This window comes from Alligator sinensis, unplaced genomic scaffold (genome assembly GCF_000455745.1).
Source record: "Alligator sinensis unplaced genomic scaffold, ASM45574v1 scaffold39_1, whole genome shotgun sequence".
Classification (NCBI taxonomy): domain Eukaryota; kingdom Metazoa; phylum Chordata; order Crocodylia; family Alligatoridae; genus Alligator; species Alligator sinensis.
Window position 1 is genome coordinate 1223286 of NW_005842299.1, and position 15789 is coordinate 1239074.

A 15789-nucleotide genomic window follows, 5' to 3' on the forward strand; every position below is an offset into this window, starting at 1 on the left:
CAGTACAGTGAGCAGTGTAGTGGGGATGGGGGTCACAGGCCCGTGGTTGAGCAGGAAGGGCATGGTGCATGGTTGCTTAGGGCAGGGGGGCCGTGGTTGTGAGCATGCAGTGCACTGGGGCAGGGTCACCAGTACATGGTGGGGGGACCATGGGCATGCATTGCAGCAGTGAGGGGTGGGTATCTGGAGTGTGCAGTTTGGGGGAGGAGGGTGTTGCTTGCCCTCATGTGGTCTGTGGGGTGTGTGACCCCTGGCCACTTGAAAGCTGGATAGTCCCAGCTTAGGTCAAGTGTGAAGCTGCAGGTGAAATCCTTCATAATATGAAAAAGTTGCATCAGTCCCTGGAGCTCCTGGATGGGATGGTGGTAGTGTTAGGCATGTTATACTGTTTGTTACACGTAATAGATATTGGCCTGCACCATTGTAAGCCATAAAGACTTGTGCAGTGTCTTCTGTTAACTGCTGTGTTCTAGTGAATATATCTGCTCTGCAAGGAGAGTCTGTGGCTGGTGCAATATTACTGTTCTGACCAAAGGTGCTGTTTGATCAAGTTGTTGCTGTGGCAGTAAATTTGTTTTGGGAAGTAGTGCTATAGGGAGCAGGTGTTTCAGCCCTTGAGCAAAGTGGAAAAATACCGATGGTCCAACTTTAAAGCATTTTGAGCAGTCTCAATTTTTCTCATTACCCCTTCAGCCCGTCTTGTTGCTGGCTGTGATTCAAGCTATCTGGCCAAAGGCAAACAGTTTTTGCAGGGGAGGCTCCAAGACTGATTTTTCCTTTTCATAAACCTTTCTGCCAAATTTACAGAGAGTTTGTTTTCACGAACCCATTTGCTTTGAAATAGATTGCATGAGTCCCTCTCCTTGATGGTCCTGAAACCAGTTCTTCCACTCCCTGCTTCAAGCCTCAAGCCCCACCCCCGTACTTGGTTCCCCTCTGGGCCCTAGGAAATAGAGAATAAATTTAAATACACCATTCTCTGTCATGCCTCACTTCCTCTCTTCTGTGCCCTAATGTGCATTCTTATTCCAGTTAGAAGTAAGTGCAGTAAGGAGCTACACCTATGTCAGGAGAAAGGGGTATATCCGGGATAATACTTTTAAAGGAAATACGTATTCCTTTAGTGATAGTAAGTAATTTATCCTTAGAGTAATTTATGATGCAAGAATCTAATTTTTTTTTCTGATAGGGATTGCCCCAGTGCTGTGGCTTCTACCAGAGGGCACTCTGCCCACAGGTGGATGCTTCAGGCACGATCCTGTGCAGCCTGTCCATCCACCATGCTCCCCTGAGCTGGGAGAGCTGCCCTGGGTCCTTGCTGAGTGACAGCTGCCAAAGCTCAGGGGATAGGTGGGCAGGAGGGAGGTGCTGCCCGGGGCTCTAGGCACCCATGGGCTGGAGGTACTGCCTGGCCATGGTGTGGCTGTCCCAGTGGGCAGGAGCCCCTGTAAATGCTATGGGGAAGGAAGGGGGGCACTTGGCTCCATGCAGCCTGCCTCTGCAGCACCCAGTAGTAGCCCTGCTGCTGTGCTCACTCCTATTTAAGCCTTGCCAGCTCTGCTGTGCAACTTTGCCTGGCTCTGCTCCCCAGGTAACCACTAGTTACCTCCTTGCTGCAGCAGCAGTATGATGCTGCAACTCAGATCCATACCACTTCCCAGGCAGCCCCTGCTGGAGTTGCTTCCCTGAGAGTAGACAGCACTAAGACAAGAGGTAAACGGTAAATGTTATAAATATAATTGCCATTTAACCTTTTACATCCCTTAATTGAAATATAATCTTAACAACGAGAAGCTTAATATATTTTTTAACCAAAAATCCTGTGAAATTCACTGTTAAAAGATAGCAAGTTACAGCTTAGTGTGGTTCTGACCAGGATTTGACATTTGCTTGGGCAGCGAGAACATCCACAGTTGCATGGAATTCACAGTCATTTTCTATAGCTGTATACCAAATGACAGGGCTTCAGAAGATCAGGCTTACCACAGGTCATAACACTGTACTATTTAGCGTTATTCATAGTGAATTCTATATGCAATTACTTCAAACCCAAACTTCTGTAATTTTCACTAAGGAACTCAAGCTAACCAACTTATAAGAGGGGAACTTTATGTGCACACAAAGAATGCTAGTCATTAGCTATAGACAACACATCATTGTGTTAGTGTTAAAATATGTGAAATGTAGGGCATACAAGCACTCATATTCTTGATAAACATATTGGTTGTGTGACTTTTCATATGCAGTTTGTATCATCAATCCAATCCAATTGCTCTTTGAAGTGAAATGAATTTACCGCTCTGGTTATTTCAGGCCAAAATTCAACTTTTGACCTCAGTCTGTTTTAGCTATTGTTACCCTTTTTTAAAAGTAGATTGAGATTTGTTTTCTTTTCATAATGGGAAAAGTGGGTGTTTGTTTGTTTGTTTAATTTTGCTTGTGTTTTAAATATTTGGAATTAAAGTTTTTTTTTTAGGTAGGGACGGAGTCTGAAAAATTTGTAGCAGGAAAAAATCAAAAATTCAGAAAATTGTGTGTAAACAAATAGGGTAGGTATGTATTTACATGAAGTGCTGATTATCTAATATTGATAATAAATACTATATAGGCTTTATAAATGGCTTTAAATTGTGGAGTAATGTGCTTTAATAAAAAGATTTGTGGCAGAACTAAGAACACTCTGGTTTCTTTGACTGTGCAGGACTTTAAATCTAGAATAAGCAAAAGGTTTAATCATTTAAAAATAGATCTACCTAATGGGTACTTTTCCATTATTTTTAGCTATAATGTTATATTTGCGGGTGGCCCTGAAGAATTGCTCAAGAAATTCCAGCAAGCTAACCATAAAGTAGTATTTGCTGCAGATGGACTAATTTGGCCAGATAAAAGGTTAGCAGACAAGTATCCCTTTGTCCGGAGTGGAAAACGTTTCCTTAATTCAGGAGGTAAGTGGTGGCTGCTGGATAATACTGCTGGTTAACCAAAGTAACTGTTGTTCATATATTCAGGGCTGTATGTGGTAGCCATGTTTGTCTGAGACTAAGAGAAATGTAAAAACCTAGAACTCTTGGTTCTAAAATTGTATCTTTTATTAGACTAACTGAGAAATTGAAAAAAAAATCTTTTTCTGCAACTTTCGGGCTCATGTGCCATTCATCAGGCTCAAGGAAGGTCCAGGGTAGTAAAAATTAGGCCTGTGCGAAGTGGCTAGGATTCGCTTTGGATTTGGCCAATTCAGGGGACAGTGATTTGATTTGGTGATTTCGAATCGCTGTCCTGAATCAATCCGGTCGAATCTAATTCAGAGATTCAGCTGCTGCTGAATCTCCGAATGACACAGGCCCAGCTCTTGGCACTTTGGAGGGGGGGAAAAAAAAAAGTCCTGACTCACTAAGTGCTGCTGTGTGCATGTGTGTGGGGGGGTGATCCCTGCTGCCCCCCCCCTGCAAATCCCTGGACTCATTGTCCTGCTGGGCAGGGGGCGATCCCCACTTCACCGTGCTGTGTGGGAGGCTCTGCACGAGTCCGCAGAAGCCCCAAGGGGGCTGCAGGAGTGGTGAGTCCCGGGGTTTTTCTCATTCTTTTTTCCTTAAGGGGCTGGGGGAGCAAGCGGGGAGGGGGGTCAGAGGGCTCATGGCAGAGCTCCCCACGTGGGGCAGTGGGGATGGCCCCTCTGCCCTGCAGCACCTGGTGAGTGGGGCTTTTTTTAAAGCACCAGGAGCTGGGGCGGGCAGGGCAGCCATGGGGGTTGGGGGAGCAGATGGGGGATGGGGACTGGCAGGGGTCCCCCCCATGGTCCCCTTCCCCCTCCTTCAGCCCCCTCCTTCTCTGCCCTCTACTTACGAGCTCTGAGTCCAGCTGCAGCTCCCTGCTGCAGCCACCAGGAACTGCCCAAATCATCGAAGATTTGGAGAGCTTCGAATTGATTCAGACCTTTTAATTGGTCTCCTAATTCAATTCGGATTTGGAGATTTGGCCACTGAATTGGGCCGAATCTTCTCTGAATCGAATCGGCACCCGAAGCTTCACACTGCCCTAGAAAAAAGTCTCCATGTGTAGGAAATAAACTTCATTTTTGCACAGAGCAAGCAGAAGCTGGAATATTGTCCCTCTGGGTCCCTGAGAGTCTCTTTGTGAGCTTGCTCTTTGTTGTGTAGATCAAGCAGGATTTCTTCCCTGGTGGTGTCAGATGGCAGGCAGGGAGGTGTAGAAATCTTTCTTGTTGTTCATTAATGACATTTATAATTCAAAGTTGGCTAAAATTCAGCATCTTCCATGTTTCAGGGATGTATGTGGTAGCTGTGTTGGTCTGAGACAAAAAGAAATGCAAAAGTCTAGAACTCTTGGTTCCAAAATGATACCTCATAACAGAGACTCTCATGGACCCAGAGGAACAGTTTTCCAGCTTCTGTTTTCTCTGTGCATAAATGAAGTTTATTTCCTACATATATGGGGGATTTTTACTGTCTTGAACTTTTCCCTGAGCCTGGCGAAGGGTGTATGAGCTCAAGAGCTTGCAGAAAAAGATATTTTTTTGCAATTTCTCAGTTGGTCTAATAATAGGTATCATTTTTGGAAGCAAGAGTTCCATTTCTTGTTGTTTATCTATACGCAGCCCAGCACCTCATGTACACATGATATAATTATTAATTGGGCAACTAACTTGATGTATTACTAGCCTAAATTCATGTTTTGGGGCCTAGATCTTCATTAGAGGAAACTTGTTCACAACCATTTTTTGTAACAACACTCCCTGTATGCTCTCTTTTTAATGAATACATATGAAGAAATAGTGTGTTTAAATTGGTTTAGGAAAGCAGTGTTGGCAAACTAAAATGTTTGTTTAGCCAAAGCTTTGTTTTCAAAAACATGCAGACTGGATCTGATTCTTTCCTGCTAGCTTTTCCATAATGGCTACTATTTTATGTTCCAGCATCTGATTTCATTTAAACACAATGACAGTCTCTAGATCTTATGTTTGTGAAGATGGTCTAACACAAGTAAACCAGGTATAACTAAGAAGATAGGCCAGGTACAGACATTACACTTTTACCAGTACAAGTGATCGGAAACTGGTCTATACCTGTAACAGAATAGAAGTTTGGCGCACAAGACCAGTCTCTACCCCTAACTGAACAAAAGTTTGGCGCGCACATACTGGTTTAAAAACGGTGGAACCCAGTCAAAGATTTCCACCTCTTCTCCTTCTACCACCACCAAAGGGTGAATTTGTGTTCTGTTCACTACCTATCTTAACTATGCCACTTACAGAAAACCGCATAACTTAGATTGATTCCACCTCAGGCTTTTTTGATGTCTGTACCTAGCCATAATGTCCACTGAGTCTACAAACAGCCTGAGGAAATAGCTCTAGAAAAAATGTGAGTTAAGCTTCAGTGAAGTCAATGACACAATGGTCATTCTAATGTCACTGCTGATTTAAAGCACTTGAGAGAAAATATGGGTTGTTATAGAAAACTACAGAATGAATTCTGTGGTATCTCATACTTGGCTTGTTTTATGTTCCAAATATTTGTTGGCTGGGACTGTGAAAAGCTTTTTCCTGCCTAACCTATGTAGTTTCGCTGGCAAAACTCCTTCACACTACAACTGTAGCAATAGAGGGGAGATAGGATAAGTGATAGTGGCAGGAAAAAAAACCTTCAGTGCCATGTGCTGCATCTCAATAAGGGTGAAGCCTCTTCCACAATATTTTTGCCAGAAAATCTATAGTGGCAGCAACCCTGCAATACAGTTAAGTTTCCTCCTGGAGATGTCAGTGGGTGGAGCTTCGTTGTGTGCAGAGCCAGGGCTGCTGCTAATTTCCTTTCCCACAGCCTATTTTTGTCTTTAGAGTAAACTTACTATATACCAGAATTCAGATGAATTCCTTGTACTGTTATGCAGAGTTAGAATTCAGCAATTTAGCTTGTAAAGAGAATCTGCCAAAAGTTTTTTTTTCCTTGAAGATGGTCTTCTTTCTTAGATTCTGTAACAGTTGCAATCTCCCACCTTGGAACTATCTGGATTCTTCTAGCCATCTCGCACCAATCCCACAGTCCTTTATTTTCCTTCAAATGTCATAATAAAGAAAATTAACTTTCAGATAATAGCTATTTTGAATATATGTAGTATTTTATTTTCATAAAAAATTCTGGCTAGATGACGATGACTTTCTTCTGTTTTCCCTGACTGGCAGAGAATTGCCACGTGCAGTTCCAAATGAATGTGTTGGAGTTGGCAGTTATGTTTTTTTATCAACTTAACAAATTATCTTGTGTGATATTGCAGGATTTATTGGTTATGCCTCATATATGAACCGCATTGTAAAGAAATGGAATCTGCAGGATAATGATGATGACCAGCTTTTTTATACCAAAATCTATATTGACCCACAGCAAAGGGTATGTAGAGATTTGCTTTTTCTTTATAATAGACTTAAATAGGGTTACCGGGTTTTCCCATACATGTCTTCTTTTTGAGCCCTCCAATCTCAGTCTGGGCAGTTTTTTTTGAAATTTGAACAACATTCTGGTTTTTTGCTCTGCTCCACTGCTGGGAGCTGTGGCTTGGGAGTGAAGGGCAACAGAATGGACAGGGGCAGGGCACTGCCATATAAACTAATATTTTGAAACGTAAATTCTTATAGCAAGATACCTAAATCCATAATTAAATGCAAGTAGAGTTGGGTGAGGCAAGAAGTTTTGTGGGTGATACCTTTTATTGAACCAACTGCATGGTAGGGATGGATGTAGGCAAGTGTTCAGGTATCACAGTACCCCTCCTCAAGCCTGTCATATCTGAAAGTTGGCCATGTCTATCTCAACCATGCAGCTGCTCCAATAAAAGATGTCACCCACAAGAATTCTTGCCTCTTGCATATTTCCTGGACCATTATGACAACAACATCACCTCTACGCTACCAAAACAGTAGTTTGCTGAAAAAAAGTTTTGGCCTAAAGATTTCACCTAAAAATGAGTTGTTGGTAATGCCAAATATTTAACAACTTTGTCTGCTTTACCAGATTACAAACTTTTTTTTAAAGAAAAGGTTGATATATTTCAGTTAAACTTCTAAATGAATGGATTTACTTTTTCTTTAAATTGTTTTCCTTCAGTGTTAATAGAAAAAAGACTTGCACCTGAAATATTTTCTTTAAGTTTGATAGAAATTATTTGTTTTATTTGAAGGCTCTCTTTCAACATTTAGGACTGCTAAAAGTTACAAAAATAGTTTTGTTATACCCCAAATTTTTTTAAAAAAATTAATTAATGGGGGGCAGGGGGAAGCTGGGTTCTGTTTTCTTTCTATTCTTTCACCCTAAATGTCAAGCCATTCTCCAAGTTTCAGAAGTGAATTGAAGTTGTAGTTTAGAAATCTAATTTGATACCCCAGTAAGTGCTTATTGCACTACAATGACATAATTTAAAGGTAATTTCATTTAGTGGTAATCTTATTGGTCTAGTATTGGTGCCCCCCCCCCCCCCCCCCCCCCAAACCTTGTTTAAGAAGAATTTGGACTGCTTACTGAATATGCCAGCTTTAATTAGGTGCTCAGCCTCCTGCCTGCAAGCTGTATCCAGCCCACAGAGATGTCATCCAGCCTGTAGGGCTCCCTGTGTAGTCTGAAATTTGTCAGCTGGGGAATGATAGTGTTAAATGACCATAGTAATTAACACTACCACCACTTCCCTGTCACCACATTTTCAACCCTAAGAGGAGTTTTGTGGTCTGGATGATATGGCTGTGCATACCAGATGTGTTGGCACAGGGTTGTGCCATGCCCAGATCTGGTGCAAAAGGTGCTGGTATGCTGCATCATGTCTCTGGATCAACCTGATATGCTAGCACTATGCTGGATCCAGCCTGTGGACCATTGTTGCACCAGTCATCCAGCCCACAGGGCCATAGAGATTGAGCACCACTTTTTGAGGTTTGAAAAAAGTAGACTACACTTGTAACATGCATTAAAGCCACTGTTTTATATTATATCATGATACTTAATTTTAGTTTGTACATTTTAGAAGCATTGAAATAATATTTCATCGTGCATGTTGTATAACATGTTGGGGCCCCAGGGGTAGCTGTGATGCCCCCTGGTGGTTCTGCGACCACGCCCTGCTCCTCCCCTAGTCCCCCCCACTCTGCTCTGTGCCCCGCTGCGTTCCTCCCCTTCTCACCTGCCACATCTTCATGGAATACTAGTAATAATATAATGGGGAGGCTGCTCACGAGCCTTTGAGTGAGCCCCAGTTTAACTGGCCACTTGCTGGGCCTGCTCTTGTCCCAGGCTGCTCAGGCTGACTGTGCCCTAGCAGGGCACTCAAAGCTTTAGGGGCTAATTGTGTAGCTCCAAACCTCCCCTACAGCACACACCAAGCCTTGCAGGTGTTACCATAATGTTATTCCCTCTGGGGCTTTGGCCTCTTCTGCCTCCACCCCTTTAATGTAGCTAGGCTTTCTAGCTTGGGCCTACTATATCAGACCTGGCTTTGAGACACTAGCTCTACTTCATCCCTTCCAGTCACTGGGGCCCTGGCCCCTGTCTGCCAGGCCCCTGGGCTCTGCCTGGCTGCACCCCTCCTCAAGTGCCAGGCCCTTAGCCCATGCCTGGCTCTTTGGCCTTGCACTGTCTTCCTGTTCTGGGTGCAACAGTTGCTCAAGCATTGAGTCTGCCCCTGGCAGGGCTCAAAGTGATTGTGTGCCCCTTGGGCACCAGTGGGACCTCTATATACCACCCCTTACTGTCCCAACCCAAATCACTGGTGTAAATGTAATATAATATAAGCCCTGGGCTATAACATAAATAACAACAGTGGAAGCAGCTCTCTGCCCCTTTAAGAGGGCAAACCTTCCCTCACCCCTTGTGCTGGAATATCTCCCAGCCTGGGTTCCTTGTGAGTGCCCTGAGCCTCAGTGTTCCCGCAGGCAGCAAATAGACAGTCTGGCATCCCTGGGTAGCTCTCCTGGGCAGGAGCTCCTAACTGTGCAGCTGGCAGGGCTAGATTGGCTTGCCAGCCCCAAGCCCCAGGCTTATAGCCTGCCAGGGCTCTGCCTGCTTCCAGTCAGCAGGCTACTGTCAGGTGCCTGCTAATTTCCTCATTTGCCCTGTTGCCCCAGCAAGCAGCAGCTGCTGCACCCTGCCTACCCTGCAGTGCTCTTTGCTGGGCTGCTTCTGCCTTAAAGGAACAGAAAGCCCCATGCTCTCTATTAGTGTGCATATGTTCTTAAACTAAAACGTTGTTGTCTGACTAGGACTTTTTATTTTTTCTATCAAGAGAATACTGCCAGACATTTCTTTGATTTATAATGCCAAATTGCAATTCCTTTGGAAAGTCATGACCTCCATTTGCTGAGTTTACATAATACAAGGCAAGTCCATTGGTGTTATACTAGATTAACCTGAACAATTTTCTGATGAATCAGATACTTTGGAGAGAAAATATATCCAAGAAGCTTATAGTTGAAATGAGTCACTGAGAAAGAAAGGCCAAAATTATGTTTATATCTAAAAGTAGATTAAATATAAAAACATGTAGCCTCTAATCAGTTAATGTTGGACATTACAGTGAAACACATACTGCACTAACTTTAATATTACAGTGTCTTTTGGTATTTTTAATTTTAGGAACATATGAATATTACTTTGGATCACAAGTGCACAATTTTTCAGACCTTAAATGGAGCTGTTGGTACGTATGTTATAATGTATGTTGATTGGAATATGTTATGCATGGATCTTTCATAAGTTTCTTTTTGTCTGCTTTCTAGTAAATGTTGTAGTCCACCCATTACTTTAAAGAACTAATTTGCATATGTGTTCAGGGGGCTGCTCCATAATAATAATAAATGAATAATAGGTTAAATAAGATTACTGTACTTCGCAGGTCTGACACGCATGTCAGTGGATTTTTCTTTTATTGCCAGAATAAATTATTTAAATTCAAATGTAATGATGAATGTGAAGTTGTCTCCTTCTTTCATATGTACCAATAAACTTAGTTACAGAAGTGCATATGTAACTTGAATCATGTGTTCATTTGAAATCATGCTAACAGCCAGGTGTAATGAAGTGTGCTAGCTGTAATTTTTAATTAATTTTCATTTTCAAGTCATAATTTTAATTGAAAAGTCTTCCTTTTCGTTTGTACATGTGAACTTCCTTACAGCCTCCACCCTTGACCTTCAGCTGTGGAACAACTGAGTTGCATTCCTCTGTAAATGGAAAATTCAAGTTAAGAAATAGCATATGTTCTAAGCTAAATGTTCTTTAACCTGTGAAGAAGGAAGAGCATAAACTCTGAAGTCAAGGGCCTTATTTACTCATCTACTTGACCTGTGTAGTGCATGGAAGCCAAGGTTATAAAAAAAAAAAATGTTAGGAAGCTAAAATAACATTAACAGTAGGACCAAGGTACTGGAAGGAATTCAAATATTTAATTGTGACATATTGCTTTATAACTTGGGCATCATACAGATAGCTGTTTTCATTCCGATTGCTACTGGATTTTTTTTTAGATGAGGTTCATCTGAAATTTGAGGAAGGAAGAGTAAGAGCCAGAAATTCCATGTATGAAACACTACCAGTCACTATTCATGGAAATGGCCAATCTAAAGTAAGTAATAGTCACTTCTTCTGTCAAGACCAATTTAAATAAAGTCAGAGGGCAAATGTGGATGTGGAGGGGGAAAAGCTTGAAGTAAGTCTTCGAGGAAATGGTGTTCTCATCTCTATTAAAAGGAATAAGTCAAATGGCAAACTCCTCATGTATTGTTGAGTCTTCAACATACTATTCTGATGTCGCTCTGGGCATTTATACATGTGCTCCAGGAGTGGGGAGCATTCTTTAATTAGTCTGGAGCATCACATGTATCACCATCCCCATGCTGCAAAATGGCAGTAGGGTGCTTTGAACTAAAGCCCATTGAACGAGCTTCAGTTTAAAGTGCCCCGCTGCCATTTTTCAGAGCTGGGATGCTGATTGATGCACATGATGTTGGAGTCTGCTGGAGTACAGTAATTACCATGCTCCAGCAAACTCGATTAATCGAGCAGCCTAGAGTCAGAGCAGCCTCCTTGCACATGTATAGGAACCCTGTATTGATAACAAGTTAGATCAACTACTCATTTACTGCAAACTCATTGCAGCTCAGGATTCTGAAAGCTAACACTTTTATTGGACATTAGTATCATTCTTGAACATTAAGTAGAAATATCCATTTTATTATTTCATCATAATCATGTTAAATGGAGACTTTGAGCAGGAAAAATTAATCCCCCAGTTCCATACGAGGGCATAGAACCCATGTGCTTCATCAAAATCACTCTGTGAAATAGTTTTTACAGGGATACTTAGTGCTATTGCACCCTCATAATCACTGATGCTTGGGCCTTTCTCCAGAGGGCCTTTCTCTTGCTCTCATTTGCTATCCTAAAGCAAGCGTATATCTCTTTGTGCAAAGGAAATGGCTAGAATTTTTATATGATGCAAGCTTGAAGAGAGTAGTTCCCAACATAAAATGAAATCCCTTTGAAAATCTCAACCACTATTGATTATGTTTTCCCTCATATTTCATATTTTAAATTGCAAAAATTTAGAACTATTGGTTCCAAAATATGATACCTTTTATTAGACCAACTGAAAAATTTCAAAAAACCCCATCTTTTAATATTTTAAATTAGCACTTGTTTTTATTAATGCTTTAAGTTATGTTTAACATGTCTGTCTTTGGTAAGACAAAGACAATTAATGATGATATTGCTTTCATTTGCAAGAATTAATGCTATGTATCCTTTCCACCATCAAAATGGTATGTTTATTGTAGTGTTTCCTTTAGTGAATTTTAGTGTACAGTACCAAGAAATCAGTTGTAGGTGGTGTGTACTGCATTGCCCTCATTTGCTAATATTTTTTGTGGTGTCAGAGAATCATTTCAGTGAACGCTAATGTACCTTAACCAGTATCAGTACTGTATTTTCCCTTGCCAAAGGAAAAGTAATATAATATATGTTACTGTTTGCCAAGGAGATATGGTGGGGATTTTTTTAGGGATATCTTAGGTTAAACTACATAGTTTTTTATATTAAACAAAACATGATTCCTATTTAGTCATATATCAGTTTACCCTGTTTCTGTGACAGAACAAAAGCACCTGGGTTTTGTCTATAAGCCAACTGAAGAAAATAAAATACAAAAAATCTTAGACATCATTTGTTATAAGCTATGCCGGTACGTTTTCTGTTGTAATGGACTATACACAGATGTGCATTGTTGTGGGGAGTTTAGGACTTTTAAATATTCACCAGTTGGACAATGTTCTAGCATCAAAAATGTCCAATTGGAAAGAAACTTCTCTTATGTGTGTACTTTTCTGCATTCAAACAGTTTAAGCACTGGTAGATTATTTTTATCAAAAAGTTGGTAGCAAAATAATAGTGATACTGTAAACCATATACTTTTTTTTTTCCTTATACTAATTACGTTCTCTCTGCACAAGTTTTGTTTGTTTATGCATTTCTGTAGATTTTTTTTATGTATCTGAAAGTCAATTAAGGCATTTTATTTTAGTATACAATAATTTTTTTTTTGTTTTTGTTTTTTTTTTTACCATGTAAGGTGAAGAGAGAAGGTGATCATACTAGGACAAATTGACAGCAAGCTAGTGTATTGCAGTTGTACTGGAATTATTTTTTACTTGAGGAATTACATGCTGTATTTCCTGACTTTGATTAGAGTGGCACCAAGATAATTTGGATGAGATCCTATGCAATATTGTAGAAGTACACATCTGGCATCCAGCAGGACATGGCAGCCCAGGCAGACCTTCAGCAGAACAACTCCATAATTAGTTCAGGGCCAGTTCCAAAGCTGCCTCAAGAATCTGTCAAGGAGCCAGATACTGCTGTGAAGTATATTTCACTGTCTGTCTTATGGGTCCTAGGATAGCTGTCCAAAATGTGAAAGCTTCAGTCTAGCCCATTTTTCAAATTTCACATCTGCATCTTCTCAGCTTTGTCCCTCTCACTCTTTTTCCTATGTAGTTTAGCTATATCTCTATATTTGTTTTCCCCCAAATGCCATGGTTTTCAGATTCAGAAGGGATATTCATTTGGTTCTGATTTTTTTTGGGGGGGTGTGGGGAAGGGGAAGGGAAGTGGGGGATTTCATAGACATTAGGGCTGGAAGGGACCTCGGAAGATCATCGAGTCCAGCCCCCTGCCCAAAGGGCAGGAAGTCAGCTGGGGTCATAGGATCCCAGCAAGATAAGCATCCAGTTAAAGGATAGGAGGGAAGGATCAATCATAGGAGTTTCTCAGTGCAGTTATAACATCTATCAGTACTATTTAGTGTCCTGAACGAGAGATGCTAAAGGGGTTTTCTCTGTATCATATGCATGAGAGCAAAACATACTTTTACTAGCTGTCTCTGTGTTTTAAGTTAAAAAAAGAAAAAGAAAATAAATAAAAATATATACAATTCATGAAAATTATATGGGGAATAATTCTAAAGCTGTTAAAAGATGCAGACACAGATTTTACATTCATATGGAATTAATCTAAATTACTTTGAATTGTTCATTTGTTTACTAGATTTACCTAAATTACTTGGGGAATTATATCCCTAATGCTTGGACACGTGAAACTGGATGCAGTGTTTGTGACTTAAATTTACTAGACCTATCAACTGTAAAAGTAAGTATCTTGCAAGTATATCCAAACACTTTATAATACGTTATTTTTTTTGATGTCCATGTAATGTTATGTATTGACCAACCAGTGTGTTGGTTGATATTTTCATGAAATTATGAAAACAGATTTGTGATTTTCTCCCTGTATCAGTAATCTAAAATCTAAATATTAATATTTTACTATTTGTTGAAATTTGTCATATACTTCCCAGTGCTATAAGAACCATACAGCCAAGTTAAAAAAAAAAAACCCAAAATATTAATCAGTTAATGGAGTTTAGACCTACATGGTCTGCATCTGTAGATAAGCGTTTGGAAGAAAAAGATATATATCCAGAGAATGAAACTGCAGTTGAGCAGTTACACGTACAAGAGGTGAGAGGGGGAGGGAGCGGGCTTTGCTGGAAAATGAAATGTAATTTGTTACCTGGGGAGTTCCACTACGGGAGAAGTCTTGACTTCTGGTAGCACTAGCAAATGTTTGCTGTGCCATCCTAAATTGGCCCCCTATATAGAAAATGTAATGTAGAAACTGGCAGGCCTTTATTTTGGGGTACTTTCTGCAGCTGTCATGGTCCTGAAAAGAACCATTATTGGTCTGTACAATTTAAAGTACCCCTGAGGCTCAAACAAAAACAGTCTGCTGAAACAGATAGATAATAGGGGTGTGCAGAGCGGGCCCTATTTGATTTGGCTTCAGATTCTGCCTGGATCGGGTACAGTGATTTGATTCGTTGATTTGGATCACTGTCCCTGATTCAATTCGGTCGAATCCGAATATGAAGATTCAATGCTGATTTGGAGAATCGGCGATTAGGACAGACACAGCTTTTAAATGTTTTTTCTACATACCTTGAGGTACCAGCATTGTTTCTGAACGTTATAATGCTGGGGCGCATGGAGTGTCCCACAGGAGTGTGAGGGGCCCTCCACATGCTCAGTGGTGAACACGGAAGTGGACCAGAAATACTTCTTACATGCAGCTTTGTGGCTCTGAGCAGTGCCAGACCTTGCTGTTCTGTTCCCTGAACCTGTGCCCAGGCCCCAGCAATTCCCATGCTCTTCCTGGGAAGCCTACAACTGGGGCTTAGGGACTGGGCTGGGCAGGTAACTGCCCTTCCAGGGCGGCCTCTTCCTGCACAGGCTACTCTAAGGGGGCAGGGGTGCTCTAAGCCTGGTTCTGGAGGCTACTTCTACCCATAGCACCCCCACACCTCCCCCTCCCCCCATCCCCTTCCTCCCTGTGAGGGTGTGGGGAGCAGGAGGGCAGGCCTCTACCACATGCGCCCTCCCCATGGTGCACAGCCATCGCTGTCAGGCAGCAGCAGGTGGAAGGCCCTCAAGACACTCATGGCCTGTGGCAGGCAGAGCCCCCAGTGACATGTGGCTTCAGCTGAGTCCCAGGGCTGCACGTGGTGGCATGGAGCTGGCCTAGCCCACTGACATGTGCCTTCAGGCCAGACTGAGCTGGCTCCATGCCAGCACGCGGGGCTCCTGGCACTGCAGACAGGAGCCACATGCCATCAGGCCGTGCTGGCTGTCTCTCCACGTGGGGCTTCCAGCACTGCAGTGGGAAGCCACGCATGGCAGCACAGAGCCTGCCTAGCTTGATGGTGCATGACTCCCTGTCCACATGCCATTGGCCCAGGTGGGCTCCATGGAGTGGAGTGCTGAAAGCCCCACGTGGAGGCATGGAGTTGGCTTGGCCTGATGGCATGCAGCTCCTGCCTGCAGCATCAGGAGCCCCATGTGCCTCTGGGCCAGACTGAGCTGGCTCCATGCCAGCATGTGCCAGTGGGCCAGGCCAGTTCTGTGCTGCCACATGAAGCCCCTGGGGACTTGACCAGAGCCATGTATCACTGGGGGGGCACTCTGCCTGCTGTGGGCTACGAGCGCCCTGAGGACGTGCTGCTGCTGCTGCTGGCAGCAGGGGCTGTACATCATGGGGGAGAGGGACGTGTGACAGCAAGCCACACACCTGCTCCTACAGACCTCCCCACAGGCTCCCCCACACACCCAAACCCTCACACAAACCCCACACATGTGAAACTCTTGGGACTCAGCTGGAGCTCTGTGCTGCTGGGGGGGCTTTTCCTGCT

General features: G+C 42.4%; 1 protein-coding gene across 4 annotated transcripts in view; it reads left to right on the forward strand.

Moving 5' to 3' along the window:
- The window catches only part of PLOD2 (procollagen-lysine,2-oxoglutarate 5-dioxygenase 2), a 99127-nt gene that overhangs the window by 38281 nt on the left and 45057 nt on the right, over positions 1-15789 (forward strand). For all 4 annotated transcript variants that reach the window (XM_025209644.1, XM_025209645.1, XM_025209642.1 and 1 more), the window contains exons 4-8: positions 2782-2945; positions 6292-6404; positions 9630-9693; positions 10520-10617; positions 13593-13694. In XM_025209644.1, the coding sequence (XP_025065429.1) occupies positions 2782-2945; positions 6292-6404; positions 9630-9693; positions 10520-10617; positions 13593-13694 (541 nt within the window). The remainder of the gene's footprint in view (positions 1-2781; positions 2946-6291; positions 6405-9629; positions 9694-10519; positions 10618-13592; positions 13695-15789) is intronic.